The sequence below is a fragment of the Somniosus microcephalus genome, unplaced genomic scaffold (genome assembly GCF_052327205.1).
Source record: "Somniosus microcephalus isolate GS21.2 unplaced genomic scaffold, FLI_Smic_1.0 unresolved_chr9, whole genome shotgun sequence".
NCBI lineage: Eukaryota > Metazoa > Chordata > Chondrichthyes > Squaliformes > Somniosidae > Somniosus > Somniosus microcephalus.
Window position 1 is genome coordinate 20,826,590 of NW_028225187.1, and position 24,171 is coordinate 20,850,760.

A 24,171-nucleotide genomic window follows, 5' to 3' on the forward strand; every position below is an offset into this window, starting at 1 on the left:
ATGGGGCTCGAGTTCTAGAGTATATACATCTACCTCCGACAGTGCAGCGCTCCCTCAGTACTGGCACCGGGGAGTGTGGGCCTGGATTATGGGGCTCGAGTGATACCCACTCTCCCCGAGTCATGGCTGACACCTCAATACAATGGACCGAGCTTGCTAAGAGATCCAATTTCTTAATCTACAAGGAAGCATTGACATTGTTACGATCTGTCTTCAGCAGGTGCGTGCCATCTTGGGAGCACTGTCTGTCTCAATCAGCCCCCCACCCCTCCCCTCACACAGAGACCATTGTGTTCAGGCTAAATCTAACAGTGGGATTTATTTACAGATAAGATAGCAATGGAAGCAGGAACAAAACTCGCAACGAAATACTAGGCTTGCACAGTGTGTAACCTGCTTCCAAACAGTAAAGAAGAGAGACTGAAATCCATGTAGTGCTTTTCAGAAGCTTTTCCATTCCGCAGATCTTTCTCGGAGTCAGGTCTTCGAAGAGATCTTCGGGGAGCACAGGGCTGCAAATCAGCGATGTGTCTGCAGGCAGTTTCCAAGAAACAGATCTGTCTGGAGACAGACAGAATTTGAGTGAGAGACTGCCTGTTTCTAACCGCAGCCCTCCTCACCACACCGCCCCATGGGGAGTGCGCAACACACAGGTCAGTCCGCAGATATCCAAACCATTAATACGCCAATTCTAGTCTTTGCCCTTAGTTTCTGCTTAGAAAATGTTTAAATCAAAGTGTGTTTCTGGGATAGGCTGACACACACCATCCCTCAGGCAGCATTTCACTCTGTCTCTCTCTCTCTCTCTCTCTCTCTGTCCCTCTCTCTCTGTCTCTCTCTCTCTCTCTCTGTCTCTCTCTCTGTCTCTCTCTGTCTCTCTCTCTCTGTCTCTCTCTCTCTGTCCCTCTCCCTCTGTCTCTCTCTCTCTCTCTGTCTCACAGCAGCAGCGTTTCCGAGCAGGAATCTCTCCCTGAAACCCTACGGAGGGCCCCAGCTAAATCAGCTGAGGGCTGGGCTGGAGCCTGGGTGCATGGGCCACACTCGTCTCCACGGCAACGCACAAAATGGCCGCAGATCCCAAATCAAGGGCCCAGATTGAGCCAGCTGCTCCATGCAGCCATTCCTGGGCGACTCCCGGGTGCTCGAGGGGACAGCAGCGCGCCCGCACCCACCCCCCACCCCGCCACTCACCTCCCGCCTCCCTCCGTCAGTCGGTCTCGCTGTCCTCGCTCAGCAACTTCATCAGCAGGCGCGTCAAGTCCGCTTCCTTGACCTTTGAAACTTCATCCGTCAAATTTTTCAGGTGCCTGATCAAACAAAACAGCGACAAGGAAGAGACGGGACAGTGTAGAGAGAGCTTTACTCTGTATCTAACCCCGTGCTGTACCTGCCCTGGGAGTGTTTGATGGGACAGTGTAGAGAGAGCTTTACTCTGTATCTAACCCGTGCTGTACCTGCCCTGGGAGTGTTTGATGGGACAGTGTAGAGGGAGCTTTACTCTATATCTAGCCCGTGCTGTACCTGCCCTGGGAGTGTTTGATGGGACAGTGTAGAGGGAGCTTTACTCTGTATCTAACCCCGTGCTGTACCTGCCCTGGGAGTGTTTGATGGGACAGTGTAGAGGGGGCTTTACTCTGTATTTAACCCCGTGCTGTACCTTCCCTGGGAGTGTTTGGTGGGACAGTGCAGAGGGAGCTTTACTCTGTATCTAACCCGTGTTGTACCTGCCCTGGGAGTGTTTGATGGGACAGTGTAGAGGGAGCTTTACTCTGTGTCTAAACCCATGCTGTACCTGCCCTGGGAGTGTTTGATGGGACAGTGTAGAGGGAGCTTTACTCTGTATCTAACCCGTGCTGCACCTGCCCTGGGAGTGTTTAATGGGACAGTGTAGAGGGAGCTTTACTCTGTATCTAACCCGTGCTGTACCTGCCCTGGGAGTGTTTGATAGGACCGTGCAGAGGGAGCTTTACTCTGTATCTAACCCGTGCTGTACCTGCCCTGGGAGTGTTTGATAGGACAGTGTAGAGGGAGCTTTACTCTGTATCTAACCCGTGCTGTACCTGCCCTGGGAGTGTTTGATAGGACAGTGTAGAGGGAGCTTTACTCTGTATCTAACCCGTGCTGTACCTGCCCTGGGAGTGTTTGATGGGACAGTGTAGAGGGAGCTTTACTCTGTATATAACCCCGTGCTGTACCTGCCCTGGGAGTGTTTGATGGGACAGTGTAGAGGGAGATTTACTCTGTATCCGGTGCTGGGTGGAGTTTGTAGGGACCTTACCTGATATAGCAGGCACAGCCAACGGACCCAATAAGTAGAAGCACGAAAGTGATGAAGATGCCGTTGTTCAAGACCATCTTTTTATCTGAAATGAAGGAGACCGAGAGGCATCAACTTCCCTATCTCTGTAACAACCTCCAGCCCTACAATTCTCATCCTCCTGTTCAAATCCCTCCATGGCCCTCGCCCCCTCCCTATCTCTGTAACCTCCTCCAGCCCCTACAATTCTCATCCTCCTGTTCAAATCCCTCCATGGCCCCTCGCCCCCTCCCTATCTCTGTAACAACCTCCAGCCCTACAATTCTCATCCTCCTGTTCAAATCCCTCCATGGCCCTCGCCCCCTCCCTATCTCTGTAACAACCTCCAGCCCTATAATTCTCATCCTCCTGTTCAAATCCCTCCATGGCCCTCGCCCCCTCCCTATCTCTGTAACCTCCTCCAGCCCCTACAATTCTCATCCTCCTGTTCAAATCCCTCCATGGCCCCTCGCCCCCTCCCTATCTCTGTAAAAACCTCCAGCCCTACAATTCTCATCCTCCTGTTCAAATCCCTCCATGGCCCTCGCCCCCTCCCTATCTCTGTAACAACCTCCAGCCCTACAATTCTCATCCTCCTGTTCAAATCCCTCCATGGCCCTCGCCCCCTCCCTATCTCTGTAACCTCCTCCAGCCCCTACAATTCTCATCCTCCAGTTCAAATCCCTCCACGGCCCCTCGTCCCCTCCCTATCTCTGTAACCTCCTCCAGCCCCTACAATTCTCATCCTCCAGTTCAAATCCCTCCACGGCCCCTCGCCCCCTCCCTATCTCTGTAACCTCCTCCAGCCCCTACAATTCTCATCCACTTGTTCAAATCCCTCCATGGCCCCTCACCCCTCCCTATCTCTGTAACCTCCTCCAGCCCCTACAATTCTCATCCTCCTGTTCCAATCCCTCCATGGCCCTCGCCCTCTCCCTATCTCTGTAACCTCCTCCAGCCCGACAATTCTCATCCTCCTGTTCAAATCCCTCCATGGCCCTCGCCCCCTCCCTATCTCTGTAACCTCCTCCAGCCCCTACAATTCTCATCCTCCTGTTCAAATCCCTCCATGGCCCCTCGCCCCCTCCCTATCTCTGTAACCTCCGCCAGCCCCTACAATTCTCATCCTCCTGTTCAAATCCCTCCATGGCCCTCGCCCCCCTCCCTATCTCTGTAACCTCCTCCAGCCCCTACAATTCTCATCCTCCTGTTCAAATCACTCCATTGCCCCTCACCCCCTCCCTATCTCTGTAACCTCCTCCAGCCCCTACAATTCTCATCCTCCTGTTCAAATCCCTCCATGGCCCTCGCCCCCTCCCTATCTCTGTAACCTCCTCCAGCCCTACAATTCTCATCCTCCTGTTCAAATCCCTCCATGCCCCTCACCCCCTCCCTATCTCTGTAACCTCCTCCAGCCCCTACAATTCTCATCCTCCTGTTCAAATCACTCCATGGCCCCTCGCCCCCTCCCTATCTCTGTAACCTCCTCCAGCCCCTACAATTCTCATCCTCCTGTTCAAATCCCTCCATGGCCCCTCGCCCCCTCCCTATCTCTGTAACCTCCTCCAGCCCCCACTGCAGAACACGAGCCCCATAATCCAGGCCCACACTCCCCGGTGCCAGTACTGAGGGAGCGCTGCACTGTCGGAGGTAGATGTATATACTCTAGGACTCGAGCCCCATAATCCAGGCCCACACTCCCCGGTGCCAGTACTGAGGGAGTGCTGCACTGTCGGAGGTAGATGTATATACTCGAGGACTCGAGCTCCATAATCCAGGCCCACACTCCCCGGTGCCAGTACTGAGGGAGTGCTGCACTGTCGGAGGTAGATGTATATACTGTAGGACTCGAGCCCCATAATCCAGGCCCACACTCCCCGGTGCCAGTACTGAGGGAGCGCTGCACTGTCGGAGGTAGATGTATGTACTCTGGGACTCGAGCTCCATAATCCAGGCCCACACTCCCCGGTGCCAGTACTGAGGGAGTGCTGCACTGTCACTATTCGAAGAAGAGCAGGGGTGAGTTCTCCCTGGTTTCCTGGGCCCAATATTTATCCCTCAACCAACATCACTAGAAACAGATGATCCGGTCATTATCACACTGCTGTTTGTGGGAGCTTGCTGTGCGCAAATTGGCTGCCATGTTTCCTACATTACAGCAGTGACCACACTTCAAAAAGTACTTGATTGGCTGTTGTTGTGTATGTAATATGTGTGCTACTTTGAACCTATGGACAGGACTGCACTACTTGTACGGCGTAGTGATACGCAGTACCACTCCTGGCCATAGAGGTATAAATAGTACTGTGGGTACTGATCTCCCCTCAGTTCCCGCCTGTGGGCATGAAGTAAAGACCTACGTGTAGTCCCTACCTCCAACCAGTAAAGACCTGTTTTATTGTTACTGATTAAGTCTGAGTATTAATTACTTGAACAACTCACAGACTTAACACTGGCGACGAGTCAGGTTCTTACCCTGCGGCAGTTGAAGAGAGGTTTCAAATATCACCACCCCACTAGAAGCGACAGGCTTTAGGACTCTGAAGCCTCCATCAGCGACTGAGCACTGGAGTGCAGCAGCCATCCTGACAGCTTCCAGCGACTGACAGAAGTCTTTCTGCAGTTTCCTTGTTCAACCTAGGTGGTGGGGTAAGCCGTGCAGCGTTGACTGCAAAGACAGGGCTGGGGAAGTTGGAGAAGATAAGGGCGATCGCAATCCCTGATAAGAGCCGCGGTGAAATGCGCGAGCGGGTAAGCCAGAGCCCGGGAGGGAGCGAGCAAGAGCCGCGCGAGCGGGTGAGCCAGAGGCCGGGAGCCGCTTCAAGTGCGAGGCGCAGCGCGGGCCAGCGATCGGGACTAAAGATAAGGGCCGCACTCGGACTGAAAGGCGCGGCGGCTGCAGAAGCTCAAGGTGCGAGAGCCGCGGTGCACAGCGCGGGCTATCGATCGCACAGAAGATAAGGGCCGCACTCGGGGGCTGAAGGGAGACGGCGTCGGGGGACGGGTGAAGACCGCCAAGCGCGGGAAAACCGCCATTTTGTGGGCGGAGGACGACGGCAAGAGCGGGAAGCCGCCATCTTTGATAACAAGTAAAGAAAATAAAATCTGAGAAATTGCAAATCTACAATGCCTAAACACGGGAATATTAGTACCTTTGATAGTGACCTCGAAGATTGGGCCATATATGTTGAAAGAGTAAAAAATTATTGTAAGGCCAATAAAATTCGTGACCAAGATAAAGCTCTAACATTATTAAATTTAATGGGTGCCAAGACATACGGGCAATTGAAACACCTGTTATCACCAGATGAACCGGTGGATAAGACGTTCGATGAGATTGTTACTGTCCTGAAAGATCATCTAAACCCCACGCCGCTGATGCTAGCGGAACTATTTAAATTTTATGACAGAAGGCAGCTACAGCATGAAAGCAATGCTGAATATTTGCTGGAATTGCGTAAATTAGCGAAATATTGCCAGTTTGGAACGGGACTGACAGATGCACTACGAGACAAATTTGTGTGTGGTTTATTTAAACAAGATACACAAAAGCGACTGCTCGAGGAGAATGAGCTGACGCTTGAGAAGGCGGTCACTATGGCAGCAGCACACGAAGCCGCAGCGAGAGGCACGGCAGTAATGCAGCTACGGTCACCGGAGCTCAGTGCACACAAATTGGGTGTGAGTTCTGGCAAATGTTATCGTTGTGGAAAGACAACGCATGATCAGAACCAGTGTTGGTTTAAAAACCAAGAATGTAGAACTTGTGGTAGGCTTGGACATATAGCTAGAGTATGCAGGTCAGGGAAGAAGACCAGCAACAAGAAGTCACCGCAAGGAAAATACGCAAAGGTACACAAGGTGACCGAACAGGAGTCCGATTCAGACGCTAGCAGTAATGAACTGGCTAGCTTAAGCTGTAATGAACTGGCTAGCTTAAGAGTACTCAACGCTGGTAAGGGTGCAGACCTCCAGACAATTTGGGTCACTCTTCAGATAGAAGGAGTCCAAGTAAAACTGGAATTGGACACTGGATCGGCATTGACGGTCATAAATAAGAAAGATTACGGAAAGTTATTCCAACATATTCCCCTACAGGATACGGGGATTATATTGAAAACATACACGGGGCAAAGAGTGTACCCCATCGGGAAAATAGAGGTAGCAGTGGTCCACAAGGGCGAAGACAGTCAAATAATGGACTTATATGTGATATCTGAAGGAGGTTCTCCACTACTAGGACGGGAGTGGATTAGGAAAATGAATATGGACTGGCATTTCCTACAAACAATAATGAGTGAGAACTCGGTGAAGATAGTCGGCCCAGACTCTGGAACGGATGATGGTAAGCCCAACTCAGGTGCAAAAGACAAAGTTTCAGCACAGAATTCCACTGAGCAACAACAACATAGTTTAACTGTGGATTCTGAGTCTGGCAAGTCTACTGATGTGCCCATTTCTGAGGGACACCGGGCTCGAACTCAACTCCATTTCAAACTACAACAGCAATTAGAACAAATGCTTCGCCGTTTTGAGCAAGAGTTGAATGCAACGAAAGAGTTCTTTGATATAGAGTTGGAGAATCTGGAAAGACAACAGAAGCAGCTGATGGAGAAAATGGAGCAGGAGCACACAAAACGTCTGATGTCAGAGGAGTTAACGGTCAGCCAACTCCTGCATATGCTGAAGGACAGGACTCTGAAATGGGAAAAACTTGAACACGAACTTCAATATTCAAACGAAAGGGGTTCGGAGCTCTCAAAGGTTATTGGAAGAGCTGAGGTGGCAACACAGACTGAGATGACTGCAACAGAGCAGCCCTTGGATGCCAAAAGTACGCTGACTCACGTCAACGTAGAACAACAGACCGCTGAAACAGCTGCTCCGGTAGAGGGATTGAATAGTCCGATCAATCAATCTCCAAAAGAAGTTGAAGTAGTAAAATCTCAAATGAGGTCATTAGTAAACGACTTGCTGAAAGCCCAGAAAAAGCTGGATGAAGAGGTACGCATGAAGAAGTCTCTTCAGGAAAGATGTCTGGACTTGGAACAAAAGCTGGCTAACGCCCAGCTGGGTATGGAGGAAATAGAAGACCCTCTCGCTGGCCTAGATCAGGACGACACCGAATATTACTATGTCCTGTCCTGCCCAACTTGTAACTTCGACTCCCACCATACAGAAATCATGGAGGAGCACCGAAAGTCTACGGAACATCGGGAGAAGGTGGCTCTACTGCGGAAAAAGGAGGAAGAGAAGGAGGAACTGCGCATGCAGCTGGCAGCTGACAGAGCCCAGAGAGTCTCCAAGAAGCAGAAAAGGAAAAGTCGAAACAGAAGATGACCCATCTGAACCATTATTACCTCTACCAGATCACACACGTGGTCCCTCCGAACGGAGCCAATTCAGTTCGGAAGTTCAAACTGTTAAATCCATGGAAGGACTATTGAATGAGTCACTCCAGCAACGTGAACCGACTACACCACAGAGATTGAATCTGTGAACTGTTTTCCGCAGAGACTGAATCTGTGATCTGTTTTGACATGAAGTTATCTATGTATCTATGTTATTCTGTTATGTAAACCTGAAGTTATATATGTATATATGTTATTACGTTATGTTAAATGGGGAGATGTCTGTAAAGCTAGGAAGGGAGGAATGTTGTGTATGTAATATGTGTGCTACTTTGAACCTATGGACAGGACTGCACTACTTGTACGGCGTAGTGATACGCAGTACCACTCCTGGCCATAGGGGTATAAATAGTACTGTGGGTACTGATCTCCCCTCAGTTCCCGCCTGTGGGCATGAAGTAAAGACCTACGTGTAGTCCCTACCTCCAACCAGTAAGGACCTGTTTTATTGTTACTGATTAAGTCTGAGTATTAATTACTTGAACAACTCACAGACTTAACAGCTGTCAAACACTTTGGGACGTCCTGAGATCATGAAAGGCACTGGACTGTCGGAGGTAAATGTATATGCTCTAAGGCCTAGAAATTGGGTATAGCCGCGTTTGGGGCGATAGTCCTGGCGATGCGTAAAGTTTCGCGCCAGATGCAATTTAGCACCACCTGGCGCGATATTGGGTTGCAGAGCCCCTGAAGGTGACTGCGGTGCTAAATCAGGCGCTGCACGCTACTCTTAAGGCGCTAACCCGGCTGCGCAACCCAATTTCGCGGCGGCGGGGTGCAGCGAGGGTGCTGTCAATAATCACTTTCCCCGCGACACACTGGCGCCCGTCAGCTCTTAAAGAGGCAGGTCAATTGGCATCACCAGACACACTCACTGCCTTGTAGGCCTTCAAAGCGGTGGGAGCCTACCTGTGGCGCACCAGCCTAGCAAGACATGGAAAGGGTGAGGCAGAGGGCGGAATGCCTCACTGATGGGGCATTGGATGCTTTGGTTGGTGCAGTGGAATCAAAGCCAAGGAAGATGGTCGGAATGTGATTTATGTTTTGGACAGTCTCCCGGGTGTGAGAGTCAGTTATGTGTCAGTGTATTAGTTTTGCTTTCTGTTGCCATTGCTTTCTCATGTTTGAAGGAACCACATTTTGTGTAATGAAACACTTTCTTCATTTACAATGGCCATGCCTGCTATTTACATGCATCTTGCCCTTCACAGGCTTGGGGGTATCAGACCGGTTCCATTCCTGTTCTTGGAATGGCAGCAAGCATTCCGTGAGAGGGGCCTAGAAGCTACTTCTGATCAGCCTCTGACGCGCAGCCTGAGAAGAGCCGCTCGCGTAGAAGTTCAGGCCAGCAGCCATCTTCTCAGCCACCGACAGAGATGTCCTGCACCTTATCTGAGGCTGCAGATCTGGCTGAAGCAGCTGGCACAGCTCAGTCACCACCTCCTTTCTAAATCGCAGCCTTCTGACACACTGCTCCTCCGGCATGTTTGTCGTGTATGTAACGTTCCACCTTTAAGAGAACTATTTTAAGGGTTGCACTACTTTATTTTGGCTACTGTATACTGTAATACCAGTGGTGACCACACCGGTATATAAGTGCTGTGTAAGGATTTATTGGGCAGATTCGCCCTGACCTTCGAATAGTAAAGTCCTGTTAAAGTTACTCTTGTAGTCTGTGTATTAATTCGCCATATAACACACAGACTTTACAGTGGCGACGGGTTCGATCTTACCCTGCGGCAGCGATACATCCGAAGCAGTTAACGAGCGTCGAGAAGAGGCATCCGCCCTCGTCGTTCTGCTGAGAGAAGACTTGAGTCTGCAGAGCAAGGAAGAAGGAAGAATTCAGACACGAAGCCTTCCATCAGCAACAGGCAGTGATCGTCCCTTCTGTCACGTCGGTGAGTGAGCCGATCAGCCACAAGAAGCAAGTCGGCCATGTTGACTGTGAGTAGGGGGGAAATAAAAAGAAACAGAGGATAAGGGCGGTGAACTCGACCACGGTCGGGGGAAAGGAGCCGGACAGAAGTCGGGGCCAGAGACGCTGAGACTGGGGCAGCATAGGGCACGGAAGCTGCGGTACAAGCGGGAACACAGCCGGTGTGAGAGACCGGGCTACAAGTGGGAACGCAGCCGGTGTGAGAGACCGGGCTACAAGCGGGCTGGGAGACGCAACAGCGTCGTGAGACAGCTCGACCGCGACCGGCGAAAAAGGCCGGGCAGCTACCGAGGCCGCGAGGCGCTGCGACCAGGATCGTAAGGCACGGGAAGAAATAAATAAATAAAACCGCGGAGAACTCAGCCGCAGCCGGGGGAGGAAAGGACCGGACTGCGAGAGGGCTGGGGAGGCGCGATTGAAAGCCGCTGAGGGAGAGACAGAGCCCGAGCGAGCGGGAGAGCTTCAGAATAAACTGAAGCCGGCGCGCAGGCTGCGAAACCCGAAAGCCAGCGGTCGTCGCCCGAGGGCAAAGCTTACCCCCCGCCAGAGGAAGACAAGCGTGGGAAACCGCCATCCTCGGAGGCGGGGAAGAAGATAAGCGCGGGAAACCGCCATTTTTGAAAAAAAAAGTTAAAAAGTAAAGAAACATTTCGTTGTTCTCAGAAAGATTGTGAAGATGCCTAAGCGTGGTAACATTAACGATTTCGATTCCGATGTGGAAGATTGGGCCACGTATGTAGAACGCATCGAGATATATTGTAAGGTCAATAAGATAGCAAATTATGATAAAGCTCTAACCTTACTAAACTCAATGGGTGCGAAGACATACGGGCTATTGAAGCATCTTCTATCACCAGCTAAACCGGCGGATCAGTCTTTCGCTAATATTGTTGCTGTCCTGAAGGATCATTTGAACCCCACACCGCTGATGTTAGCGGAACGATCTAAATTTTACGTGAGAACGCAACTAAAAGAGGAAAGCAACGCGGAGTACTTGGTTGAACTGCGTAGGCTAGCAAAATACTGTCAGTTTGGGGAAAATCTGACAGAGGCACTGAGAGACAAGTTCGTGCGTGGGATGTCGAAGGAAGAAACACAAAAGCGACTGCTCGAAGAGAACGATCTTACACTTGATAAGGCTGTCCTTATTGCAGCATCGCACGAAGCCGCAGCGAGAGGCACGGCGGAAATGCAGCTGAAGACAGCGGTACTCAGCGTGGATCAAATGACTTCGGGTACAACGAAATGTTATCGTTGTGGGAAGACAACACACGACCAGAACCAATGCTGGTTTAAAAACCAGGAATGTAGAAAATGTGGCAAGCTTGGTCACATAGCTAAAGTATGCCGGTCAGGAAAGAAGACCAGCAACAATAAGTCACCGCAGAAGAAGTACAGAAAGGTACATAAGGTGACTGTGAAGAGTTCAGATGAACAGAATTCAGATTCAGACTCCAACAGCAAGGAACTGGGTAGTCTGAGGATTCACAATGTGAGTAAGGAAACTGACCGACAAACTATCTGGGTCACACTACAGATTGCAAAAGTCCAAGTGAAGATGGAAGTGGACACCGGATCGGCGTTGACGGTCATGAATAAACAAGATTACAAAAAGTTATTCAAACATATTCCCCTACGGGATACGGAGATAGTATTGCAGACATACACGGGGCATAAAGTATACCCCATCGGAAAGATAAAAGTCAAGGTGAGACACAAGGGCAAAGAACACCAAGGAATGGATATATATGTACTACCCGAGGGAGGTCCACCACTTCTGGGGCGGGAGTGGATCAGGAAAATAAAGATAGACTGGCACTCCCTAAACACAATGACGGTAGATTCCGGAAAAAAAGATGTCAAACCTGAACGATTGTCCAGAATATTGGACGAGGCTAAAGAGGTATTCCAGCAGGGACTGCGAATACTGAGAGGAATTAAGGCAAAAATCAAGATTGCAGAACATGCAAGCCCAAAATTTTTCAAAGCCAGATCGGTACCTTACGCGATACGACCTGCTGTGGAGGCAGAACTGGAAGAACTTGAACGTTCAGGGGTACTGTCTAAGGTGGACTGGAGTGAGTGGGCCACGCCCATTGTTCCCGTCATGAAGCCTTCGTCGAGTAACAAGCCAGGGGGACCGGGAAAGGTCCGCATCTGCGGAGGCTTCAAGATCACAGTTAATCCGGTTCTTCAAACGGTACAATACCCGCTTCCGCGGATTGAGGATATCTTTGCTTCATTGTCTGGCGGGAAACACTTCACCAAGATAAACCTGGCGCAAGCATACTTACAGATGGAAGTTGAGGAAGAGTCGCGCCAATATCTCACAATCAACACGCACAGAGGCTTGTATCGTTATAATAGACTGGTTTTTGGAGTAGCTTCGGCTCCAGCAATTTGGCAGAGGGCCATGGAGCAGGTCTTACAGGGTATTCCAAGCACGCAGTGTTACTTGGATGATATCCTGATTACGGGAGAAGACGAGGAGGAACACCTCACAAATTTGAAACTGGTGCTCACCAGGTTGAAGGAATATGGCCTTCGAGCTAACCGCCAGAAATGTGAGTTCTTCCAGAAACGGATCTCGTACTGTGGTCATGTCATTGACCAAGAGGGCCTGCACAAGTCACCTGAAAAGATCGAAGCTGTCGTGAAGGCCCCCGCTCCGGAAAATGTATCACAGTTGAGGTCGTTTCTGGGGTTGATTAACTATTACCATAAGTTTCTGCCAAATCTATCCACGGTGCTGCACCTGCTGAATGCTCTGTTGCGGAAAGAAGTGCCATGGAAGTGGAGCGAGGACTGTAAGAAGGCCTTTCGCAAAAGCAAGGCATTGATCACCTCTGAGGAAGTGTTGGCTCACTTCAATCCAACGTTACCTCTTCGTCTAGCTTGTGATGCTTCCCCTTATGGTATTGGAGCAGTACTCTCACACAAGTTGCCAAATGGCTCGGAAAGGCCAGTCGCATTTGCATCCCGATCATTGACCTCCGCTGAGCGCAATTATGCTCAGATAGATAGGGAGGCTCTCAGCCTGGTGTGGGGAGTAAAGAAGTTCAATCATTACCTGCAGGGCAAGAAGCTTACACTGCTGACAGACCACCAGCCGTTGGTGTCCATATTCAACCCTAACAAGGCCGTTTCCACTATGACAGCGCAAAGGCTACAGAGGTGGTCTGTGTTACTAGGGGCACACCAATATGACATCGAATACAAAAGGTCCAAACAGCATGGAAATGCTGATGGGTTATCGCGCCTACCGTTGCCAGTGGTAGAAGAGGCGACTACAGTGGACCCAGTGGAGATGTTCCACTCAACCATAGTGGAATGTCTACCAGTAACAAATTCTATGATCGAAAAGGAAACAAGAAATGACCCGACTCTCTCACGAGTCTACGATTTAACGGTGGAGGGATGGCCAGCACATGGCGAACCAATGTTGCCAGCATTTTCGCAAAGAAGAGAACAGCTGTCAGTGTGCCGAGGAACCTTGATGTGTGGATCCAGAGTGGTGATTCCACCCAAACTCCAGCATAAAGTGCTAAAGGAGCTTCATGAGGGGCATCTGGGTGGAGTGAAAATGAAGAACCTAGCCAGAGCGTTTGTGTGGTGGCCAGGTATTGATGGAGACATCGAAGAAATAACCAAGAGCTGTCTAGGATGCCAGAAGGTCCAAAACGCCCCACCACAAGCTCCTCTGCATCCATGGGAGTGGCCCTCATCTCCATGGCAAAGGGTACATATCGACTTTGCTGGTCCATTTATGGACTCAATGTTTTTAATCGCGGTGGATGCACACTCCAAGTGGCCGGAGGTAATAAAGATGTCCTCCACCACCACGGAAAAAACCATCACAGTATTAAGGACCATATTTGCCAGGAATGGGCTGCCGGAACAGATCTGTTCTGATAATGGACCGCAATTTGTGTCCGAAGAATTCAGGAAGTTCTTAAAAAGCAATGGGGTTAAGCACTACACGTCCGCCCCATACCATCCCGCCACCAATGGATTAGCTGAAAGGTTTGCCCAGACCTTCAAGAAGGCCATAAAGGCCATGGGTAATGAAGACATAAATCTACAACATAAGGTAGATAACTTCTTGTTGGCGTACAGGAATGCAACACATGCGGTCACAAACCAAACTCCCGCCATGATGTTTTTCAATAGAAGACTAAGATGCCGGCTGGATTTGATTAAGCCAAACGTCAGAAGGGACGTAGAGAACCGGCAATTTCAAGGCATGAATGAAAGGCCAACTAGAACCTTCCAGATAGGTCAACAAGTTTTGGCCCGGGACTACCGTACCGAGAAATGGCAGCCTGGAACTATTGGAAAAAGGCTAGGACCGCTGATGTATACCGTGGACATTGGTGAAAGCATAATAAGGCGCCATGTTGACCAGATCATAGAGTCATCCACAAAGGGCCAACCTACTCCACAACTCTATACGCCTAATGTTGAAGCAGAGATACCCAGAGCATCTACCTCCGATCCGGTAATACTGGAATCAGATGAACCTGACACTGTCCTTCAAGCAGAATCGACCTTGCCAGAAGAACCTACTACACCACCGAAAACTACTACACCACCAAGGCGTTATCCGGACAGAGTCAGGAAGCCTCCAGAGAGACTGAATCTGTGAACTGTTTTACATAAAGTTGTATATGTGTTATGATGTTATATTAATGGGAATATATATATACTGTTAACCTAAAAAGGGAGGATTGTAGTGTATGTAACGTTCCACCTTTAAGAGAACTATTTTAAGGGTTGCACTACTTTATCTTGGCTACTGTATACTGTAATACCGGTGGTGACCACACCGGTATATAAGTGCTCAGAATCACAGAATCCCCACAGTGCAGATAGAGGCCATTTCGGCCCATTGAGCCTGCACCGACACATATCCCACCCAATCCCCGTAACCCCTACACCAACACATATCCCACTCTATCCCCGTAACCCCACGTATTTAATCCCCCTAACACTAAGGGTCAATTTATCATAGCCAATCAACCTAACCCGCACATCTTTGGACTGTGGGAGGAAACCGGAGCACCCGGAGGAAACCCACGCAAACACAGGGAGAATGTGCAAACTCCACACAGACAGTCGCCCGAGGCCGGATTCGAACCCGGGTCCCTGGTGCTGTGAGGCAACAGTGCTAACCACTATGCCACCGTGCTGTGTAAGGATTTATTGGGCAGATTCGCCCTGACCTTCGAATAGTAAAGTCCTGTTAAAGTTACTCTTGTAGTCTGTGTATTAATTCGCCATATAACACACAGACTTTACAATGTTCATGTAGGAAAACTGCTCAGCGTAAGGTCTGCTGTGGCGACGTCTGTTGGCCCTCCTCCGTCTGGCCATGCCCGCCCCCCTCTCCCAGCGTCTCAGTGCCCTTTCCAGATGATTCAGCAGCAGGACGTTCCCCTCCAATGCAGCCCCCATAATAAGTGCCCACAGGAAGGTCCCCCGTTGTCAGGGCTCACCAACAGCAAGGTGATGGTCAGAAGGCTGAAGATCGTCTGCCTGCGCTGGCTCAGTGGTCAAATGGCTCTCAGTGTGCAGCTCAGCAACTCTTTGTAGCTCTCGAGGAAGTTGTGCTCCAAAAATGGCTGCCGCTTTTAAACCACGCCAGTCCCCTTTAAATAACGCTCCTCCAGCCCGAGAGTGACTTGGTAAGGTTCCAGGTAAGCTGTCACTAATAGCGCCAGGCGCTACGGAGGGGGGCGCCACTGAATTTCCGGTCTGGGGCGCCCAAAAGGCGTTGCACACTCAAATGACATCATAATCAGCCTGCGCCCATGAGCGGGCGCTGCCGGCGCTAAATGCATGCTCAATATGGGGCGAGGCGCTAGGTGCCTTGCACCTGCCCGGAAATTGGCTAGCGCCCCACTTCTCGGCCTCTTTAGGCATTAATCGGTGGCGCTAACAACCGAATTTCTCCCCCTAGGACTTGAGTTCCATACAGAGGGACCTTGGAGTGCATGTCCACAGATCCCTGAAGACAGCAGGCCAGGTAGATAAGGTGGTTAAGAAGGCATACGGAATGCTTGCCTTTATTAGCCGTGGCATAGAATACAAGAGCGGGGGGGGGGGGTTATGCTTCAACTGTATAAAACACTAGTTAGGCCTCAGCTGGAGTACTGCGTGCAGTTCTGGTCACCACATTACAGGGAAGATGTGATTGCACTAGAGAGGGTGCAGAGGAGATTTACAAGGATGTGGCCGGGAGTAGGGAATCTTAGCTACGAGGAAAGACTGGATAGGCTGGGTCTGTTTCCCTTGGAACAGGGACGACTGAGGGGAGACCTTATTGAGGTGTATAAAATTATGAGGGGCCTTGATAAAGTGGATAGAAAAGATCTATTTCCCTTAGCAGAGGGGTCAAAAACCAGGGGGCACAGATTGAAAGTAATTGGGGGGAAGGTTTAGAGGGGATTTGAGGGGAAATTTCTTCACCCAGAGGGTTGTGGGGGTCTGGAACTCACTGCCTGAAAGGGTGGTAGAGGCAGGAACCCTAACCACATCTAAAAAGTACTTGGATGTAATGATCAATAACATGTCATTCCATAGTGGACACCAGGTGGAGCCGTAGCGCTGTGTAGAGCTGTATGTACACAAGACTACACTACCCAGCTGTATGTCTATTAAGACGACATTACCCATGAGGCACTAGGCTCCCCACAAGGCAGCAGTCAAGATGGATGCCTCTACAGATACTGTACCTAGTCCACATGTGCTCAATAAAGTGTCTAGCAAAAGCTAGCTGTGTTCATAATAAGAATGTCTATTTATTAATGAACATAAGGATGTGCACTTGGGATGCTCGAACCTACAGGGCTACGGACCAAGAGCTGGGAAGTGGGATTAGGCCGGATAGCTCTTTGTTGGCCGGCGTGGACACGATGGGCCGAAATGGCCTCCTTCCGTGCTATAACTTTCTATGATTCTGTGATTCTCGAAATGCGAGTCTCACTTTATCTCTCTCTTTCTTTCTTTCTCTCTTTCTCTCTTTCTCTCTTTCCTTCTCCCCTACCCGCAAATACGGACCGTGAGATGTTTGATCCAGTGTATGACCAGAGCTGTGATGCAGGGCGCTTCGCTGCAGGTTCTCAATTACTTACGGTTTGCAACATGCTTGTAGCAGGTGGAGTTGGCATAGCAGCAGCCAAAGTCTCGGCACACTTTCTCCCGAACGATGGTGTCGGTTCCACCGCACCGCGTGGAACGGGAGGAGGGGCCGCATTCTGGAGAGACAGGAGCGAAGAGGAAATGCAGTCAGCGAGATCGCCTCCATCACCATCATTCCAATGCCTCCATGGCCCCTCGCCCCCGCCCTATCTCTGTAACCTCCTCCAGCCCCTACAATTCTGATCCTCCTGTTCAAATCCCTCCCTGGCCCCTCGCACCCCCCTGTCTCTGTAACCTCCTCCAGCCCTACAATTCTCATCCTCCTGTTCAAATCCCACCATGGCCCCTCGCCCCCTCCCTATCTCTGTAACCTCCTCCAGCCCTACAATTCTCATCCTCCTGTTCAAATCCCACCATGGCCCCTCGCCCCCTCCCTATCTCTGTAACCTCCTCCAGCCCTACAATTCTCATCCTCCTGGTCAAATCCCTCCATAGCCCTCGCCCCCTCCCTATCTCTGTAACCTCCTCCAGCCCTACAATTCTCATCCTCCTGTTCAAATCCCACCATGGCCCCTCGCCCACTCCCTATCTCTGTAACCTCCTCCAGCCCTACAATTCTCATCCTCCTGTTCAAATCCCTCCATGGCCCCTCGCCCCCTCCCTATCTCTGTAACCTCCTCCAGCCTCTACAATTCACATCCTCCTGTTCAAATCCCTCCATGGGACTCGCCCCTCCCTATCTCTGTAACCTCCTCCAGCCCCTACAATTCTCTTCCTCCTGTTCAAATCCCTCCATGGCCCTCGCCCCCTCCCTATCTCTGTAACCTCCTCCAGCCCCTACAATTCTCATCCTCTTGTTCAAATCCCTCCATGGCCCTCGTCCCCTCGCTATCTCTGTAACCTACTCCAGTCCCTACAATTCTCATCCTCCTGTTCAAATCCCTCCATGGCCCTCGCTCGTTCCCTATCTCTGTAACCTCCTCCAGCCTCTACAATTCTCATCCTCCTGTTCAAATCCCTCCATGGCCCTCGCTCGTTCCTTATCTCTGTAACCTCCTCCAACCCTACAATTCTCATCCTTGTGTTCAAATCATTCCATCCAAGGTTATCCAGTCCCTTATCCCTGGTATCATTCTGGTCAATCTCCCCTTAACCTTCTCTGCTCTAAGGCAAACAACCCCAGCTTCTCCAGTGTCTCCACATCACTGAAGTCCCTCATCCCTGGACCCATTCTGGTCAATCTCCCCTTCACCTTCTCTGCTCTAAGGAGAACAACCCCAGCTTCTCCAGTCTCTCCACATCACTGACGTCCCTCATCCCTGGAACCATTCTGGTCAATCTCCCCTTCACCTTCTCTGCTCCAAGGAGAACAACCCCAGCTTCTCCAGTCTCTCCACATCACTGAAGTCCCTCATCCCTGGTCCCATTCTGGTCAATCTCCCCCTTAACCTTCTCTGCTCTAAGGAGAACAACCCCAGCTTCTCCAGTCTCTCCACATAACTGAAGTCCCTCATCCCTGGTACCATTCTGGTCAATCTCCCCTTAACCTTCTCTGCTCTAAGGAGAACAACCCCAGCTTCTCCAGTCTCTCCACATAACTGAAGTCCCTCATCCCTGGTACCATTCTGGTCAATCTCCCCCTTAACCTTCTCTGCTCTAAGGAGAACAATCCCAGCTTCTCCAGTCTCTCCACATCACTGAAGTCCCACATCCCCGGTACCATCCTGATCAACCTCCTCTGCAGTCTCTCCAAGGCCTTGAGTTCCTTCATTCAGTGCGGGGCCCAGAATTGGACACAATATTCCAGCTGGTGCTTAACCAGCCTTTTATAAAGGGCTGATCAATAACTTCTTTGCTGTGGTACTCTAGGAACCTATTAATAAAGCCCAGCATCCCGTCTGCCTTTTTTAACAGCCTTCTCAAATTGTTCTGCCACCCTCCAAGATTTGTCTACGTACACCCCCAGGTCGCTCATTCCTTTAGCCCAATTATAAATGGACCTTATCGTCCCTATTGCCTCTCCTCATTCCTACACCAGGTGCAACTATGGTCTATCGTAATAAGACCCCGCTGATAGCTCGCAGCTCCTGAATGCATTAGATTGAGACCCAAAAGCTTTACAAACGGTGGGAGGGATGGCAGGTTTACTCACTCATGGGTTTGAAGAAATCTTTCACGAGATTGGCTCCGGCCGGCCCTTTGAACCAATCAGAGAATACATCGTTAACGCCGATCCCAGTCAACGGCCCAATGGCTGCAGGTGCCAAAGGTCACGCAATGCTGACTGACCCCAAACACCAACCTCCATGATTCAGTGCACACAATCCCAATGGACCCAAATCCCTTCCCAATCACTCCCACTGAACACAATCCCAATGGACCCAAACCCCTTCCCATTCACTCCCATTGTACACAATCCCAATGGACCCAAACCCCTTCCCATTCACTCCCACTGTACACAATCCCAATGGACCCAAACCCCTTCCCATTCACTCCCACTGTACACAATCCCAATGGACCCAAACCCCTTCCCATTCACTCCCACTGTACACAATCCCAATGGACCCAAACCCCTTCCCATTCACTCCCACTGTACACAAACCCAATGGACCCAAACCCCTTCCCATTCACTCCCATTGTACACAATCCCAATGGACCCAAACCCCTTCCCATTCACTCCCATTGTACACAATCCCAATGGATCCAATCCCCTTCCCATTCACTCCCACTGTACACAATCCCAATGGGACCCAACCCCTTCCCATTCACTCCCACTGTACACAATCCCAATGGTCCCAAACCCCTTCCCATTCACTCCCACTGTACACAATCCAAATAGACCCAACCCCTTCCCATTCTGTCCCATTGTACACAATCCCAATGGACCCAAACCCCTTCCCATTCACTCCCACTGTACACAATCCCAATGGGACCCAACCCCTTCCCATTCACTCCCACTGTACACAATCCCAATGGTCCCAAACCCCTTCCCATTCACTCCCACTGTACACAATCCCAATAGACCCAACCCCTTCCCATTCTGTCCCATTGTACACAATCCCAATGGACCCAAACCCCTTCCCATTCACTCCCACTGTACACAATCCCAATGGATCCAAACCCCTTCCCATTCACTCCCATTGCACACAATCCCAATGGACCCAGACCCTTCCCATTCACACCCACTGTACACAATCCCAATGGATCCATCCCCTTCTCATTCACTCCCATTGTACAGTCTCTCTCTCTCTCTCTCACCCTCTATGTCTCTCTCTCTTTCTCTGTCTCTCTCTGTCTCTCTCTGTCTCTGTCTCTCTCTGTCCCTCTCTCTGTCTCTCTCTCTCTCTCTCTGTCTCTCTCTCTCTGTCTCTCTCTCTGTCTCTCTATCTCTGCCTCTCTCCCTCTCTCTCTCCCTCTCTGTCTCTCTCCCTCTCTCTCTGTCTCTGTCTCTCTGTCTCTTTCATTGTCTCTGTCTCTGTCTCCCTCTCTGTCTCTCTCTCTCTGTCTCTCTCTCTGTCACTCTGAGACAGTGCAGCACTCCCTCAGTACTGGCACCGGGGAGTGTGGACCTGGATTATGGGGCTCAAGTCCAAGAGTATACATCTACCTCCGACAGTGCAGCGTTCCCTCAGTACTGGCAACGGGGAGTGTGGGCCTGGATTATGGGGCTCGAGTCCTAGAGTATATACATCTACCTCCGACAGTGCAGCGCTCCCTCAGTACTGGCACCGGGGAGTGTGGGCCTGAATTATGGGGCTCGAGTCCTAGAATATATACATCTACCTCCGACAGTGCAGCACTCCCTCAGTACTGGCACCGGGGAGTGTGGGCCTGGATTATGCGACTTGAGTCCTAGAGTATATACATCTACCTCCGACAGTGCAGCGCTCCCTCAGTACTGGCACCGGGGAGTGTGGCCTTGGATTATGGGGCTCCAGTCCTAGAGTATATACATTTACCTCCGACAGTGCAGTGCTCCCTCAGTACTGGCACCGGGGAGTGTGGGCCTGGATTATCCGGCTCGAGTCCTAGAGTATATACATCTACCTCCGACAGTGCAGCGCTCCGTCAGTACTGGCACCGGGGAGTGTGGGCCTGGACTATGGGACCTCCTCGGTTCCCTTGATTTGACACCAACTGAGGTCTGGGAGAGGGGAAGTTTGGGGAGATACGAGGCCCCTTTAACTCTTAAAGGCGGCCTGCCTTATCAAAGGGGAATTCAGGGAAAGCGGGCGGGGGTGGCAGTGGGAGACGGGCCAGCAACTGTGGAACTCACCAGGATGATCCAGATAGTAGAGAATTAAACACAGCGATAGCATTAATCCAGGGGCGGAGACCATCAGCGATAGAGAGCCCGGAGAGAGTAAATCCCTCAATGTCACAGTCTCATAGGAAGTCCTTACTATTGATCGACAGATCTTTCAAAACAGAACCCCTCATCAAAAAGAAAATCTAGCCTTAAAATATCATTCGAAGGTTTATTTTTAAGGGTTTAACATTGCATCAACTGAAAACCTGAAGCACAAAGCTGAGGGTAAGTAAAGGAGACAAGAGGCTGGCTGATGTCACAATCCTTCGGGTGTCACAGAGAGTTCCAGTCCCCCTCTGTGAAATCACAATCCTCACCCCCTCGTCTCCCTCCTGTGTGTCCCCCTAGCTCCATTCCCTCTCAAACAGCCCCTCTCCCGACTCCGACTCAGAACGGCGTGTGTTCGAGTGCCTCCACTCCAGAGACTCGAGCTCCATAATCCAGGCCAACACTCCCCGGTGCCAGCACTGAGGATGCGCTGCACTGTCGGAGGCAGATGTATATACTCCAGGACTCGAGCCCCATAATCCAGGCCCACACTCCCCGGTGCCAGTACTGAGGGCGCGCTGCACTGTCAGAGGTAGATGTATATACTCGAGGACTCGAGCTACATAATCCAGGCCCACACTCCCCGGTGCCGGTACTGAGGGAGCGCTGCACTCTCGGACGTAGATGTACATACTCTAGGACTCGAGCCCCATTATCCAGGCCCACACTCCCCGGTGCCAGTACTGAGGGAGTGCTGCACTGTCGGAGGTAGATGTATATACTCTAGGACTCGAGTCCCATAATCCAGGCCCACACTCCCCGGTGGCAGTACTGAGGGAAAGCTGCACCATCGGAGGTAGATGTATATACTCTAGGACCCGAGCTCCATAATCGAGGCCCACACTCCCCGGTGCAAGGACTGAGGGAGCGCTGCACTGTCAGAGGTAGATGTATATACTCTAGGACTCGAGCCCCATAATCCAGGCCCACACTCCCCGGTGCCAGTACTGAGGGAGCGCTGCACTCTCGGACGTAGATGTACATACTCTAGGACTCGAGCCCCATTATCCAGGCCCACACTCCCCGGTGCCAGTACTGAGGGAGTGCTGCACTGTCGGAGGTAGATGTATATACTCTAGGACTCGAGCCCCATAATCCAGGCCCACACTCCCCGGTGCCAGTACTGAGGGAGCGCTGCTCTGTCGGAGGTAGATGCATATACTGTAGGACTCGAGCCCCATAATCCAGGCCCACACTCCCCGGTGCCAGTACTGAGGGAGCACTGCACTGTCGGAGGTAGATGTATATACTCTAGGACTCGAGCCCCATAATCCAGGCCCACACTCCCCGGTGCCACTACTGAGGGAGTGCTGCACTGTCGGAGGTAGATGTATATACTCCAGGACTCGAGTTCCATAATCCAGGCCCACACTCCCTGGTGCCAGTACTGAGGGAGCGCTGCACTGTCAGAGGTAGATGTATATACTCTAGGACTCGAGCCCCATAATCCAGGCCCACACTCCCCAGTGCCAGTACTGAGGGAGCGCTACACTGTCGGAGGTAGATGTATATACTCCAGGACTCGAGCACCATAATCCAGGCCCACACTCCCCGGTGCCAGTACTGAGGCAGCGCTGCACTGTCGGAGGTAGATGTATATACTCTAGGACTCGTGCCCCATATTCCAGGCCAACACTCCCCGGTGCCAGTACTGAGGGAGCGCTGCACTGTCGGAGGTAGATGTATATACTCTAGGACTCGAGTCCCATAATCCAGGCCCACACTCCCCGGTGCCAGTACTGAGGGAGCTCTGCACTGTCGGAGGTAGATGTATATACTCTAGGACTTGAGCCTCATAATCCAGGTCCACACTCCCCGGTGCCAGTAATGAGGGAGCGCTGCACTGTCGGAGGTAGATGTATATACTCTAGGACTCGAGCCCCATAATCCAGGCCCAATCTCCCCGGTGCCAGTACTGAGGGAGCGCTGCACTGTCGGAGGTAGATGTATATACTCCAGGACTCGAGCCCCATAATCCAGGCCCACACTCCCCGGTGCCAGTACTGAGGGTGCGCTGCACTGTCGGAGGTAGATGTATATACTCTAGAACTCGAGCTCCATAATCCAGGCCCACACTCCCCGGTGCCAGTACTGAGGGAGCGCTGCACTGTCGGAGGTAGATGTATATGCTCTAGGACTCGAGTCCCATAATCCAGGCCCACACTCCCCGGTGCCAGTACTGAGGGAACGCTGCACCATCGGAGGTAGATGTATATACTCTAGGAACCGAGCTCCATAATCCAGGCCCACACTCCCCGGTGCCAGTACTGAGGGCGCGCTGCACTGTCAGAGGTAGATGTATATACTCGCGGACTCGAGCTACATAATCCAGGCCCACACTCCCCGGTGCCGGTACTGAGGGAGCGCTGCACTGTCGGACGTAGATGTACATACTCTAGGACTCGAGCCCCATAATCCAGGCCCACACTCCCCGGTGCCAGTACTGAGGGAGTGCTGCACTATCGGAGGTAGACGTATAAACTCTACGACTCGAGCCCCATAATCCAGGCCCACACTCCCCGGTGCCAGTACTGAGGGAGCGCTGCTCTGTCGGAAGTAGATGTATATACTGTAGGACTCGAGCCCCATAATCCAGGCCCACACTCCCCGGTGCCAGTACTGAGGGAGCGCTGCACTGTCGGAGGTAGATGTATATACTCTAGGACTCGTGCCCCATAATCCAGGCCCGCAGTCCCCGGTGCCAGTACTGAGGCAGCGCTGCACTGTCGGAGGTAAATGTATATACTCTAGGACTCGAGCCCCATATTCCAGGCCAACACTCCCCGGTGCCAGTACTGAGGGAGCGCTGCACTGTCGGAGGTAGATATATATACTCTAGGACTCAAGTCCCATAATCCAGGCCCACACTCCCCGGTGCCAGTACTGAGGTAGCTCTGCACTGTCGGAGGCAGATGTATATACTGTAGGACTTGATCCTCATAATCCAGGTCCACACTCCCCGGTGCCAGTACTGAGGGAGCTCTGCACTGTCGGAGGTAGATGTATATACTCTAGGACTCGAGCTCCA

At 51.3% G+C, this 24,171-nt stretch overlaps 1 protein-coding gene across 1 annotated transcript; it reads right to left on the minus strand.

Annotated features, from left to right (window-relative positions):
* Positions 1–306: 306 nt before the first annotated feature.
* On the minus strand, positions 307–21,283 carry LOC147084893 (uncharacterized). The gene is made up of 6 exons (XM_085979280.1): positions 21,063–21,283; positions 18,939–18,983; positions 16,780–16,902; positions 2,279–2,363; positions 1,192–1,307; positions 307–561 (listed from the first exon to the last, which is right to left on the minus strand). Exons 1-5 carry the CDS (start codon positions 21,124–21,126, stop codon positions 1,208–1,210), a joined length of 417 nt encoding a protein of 138 aa, XP_085835406.1. The 5' UTR covers positions 21,127–21,283; the 3' UTR covers positions 307–561; positions 1,192–1,207.
* Between the last annotated feature and the right edge of the window lie 2,888 nt (positions 21,284–24,171).

Excerpts from the sequence above, each read along its gene's own strand:
- LOC147084893 (XM_085979280.1), bottom strand. The coding sequence starts at position 21,126 with ATGGTCTCCGCCCCTGGATTAATGCTATCGCTGTGTTTAATTCTCTAC. Across the intron at positions 2,364-16,779 it reads CTACAAGCATGTTGCAAACC|ATAAAAAGATGGTCTTGAAC; the intron begins GTAAGTAATTGA and ends CCTTCATTTCAG. Across the intron at positions 1,308-2,278 it reads GGCTGTGCCTGCTATATCAG|GCACCTGAAAAATTTGACGG; the intron begins GTAAGGTCCCTA and ends TTGTTTGATCAG.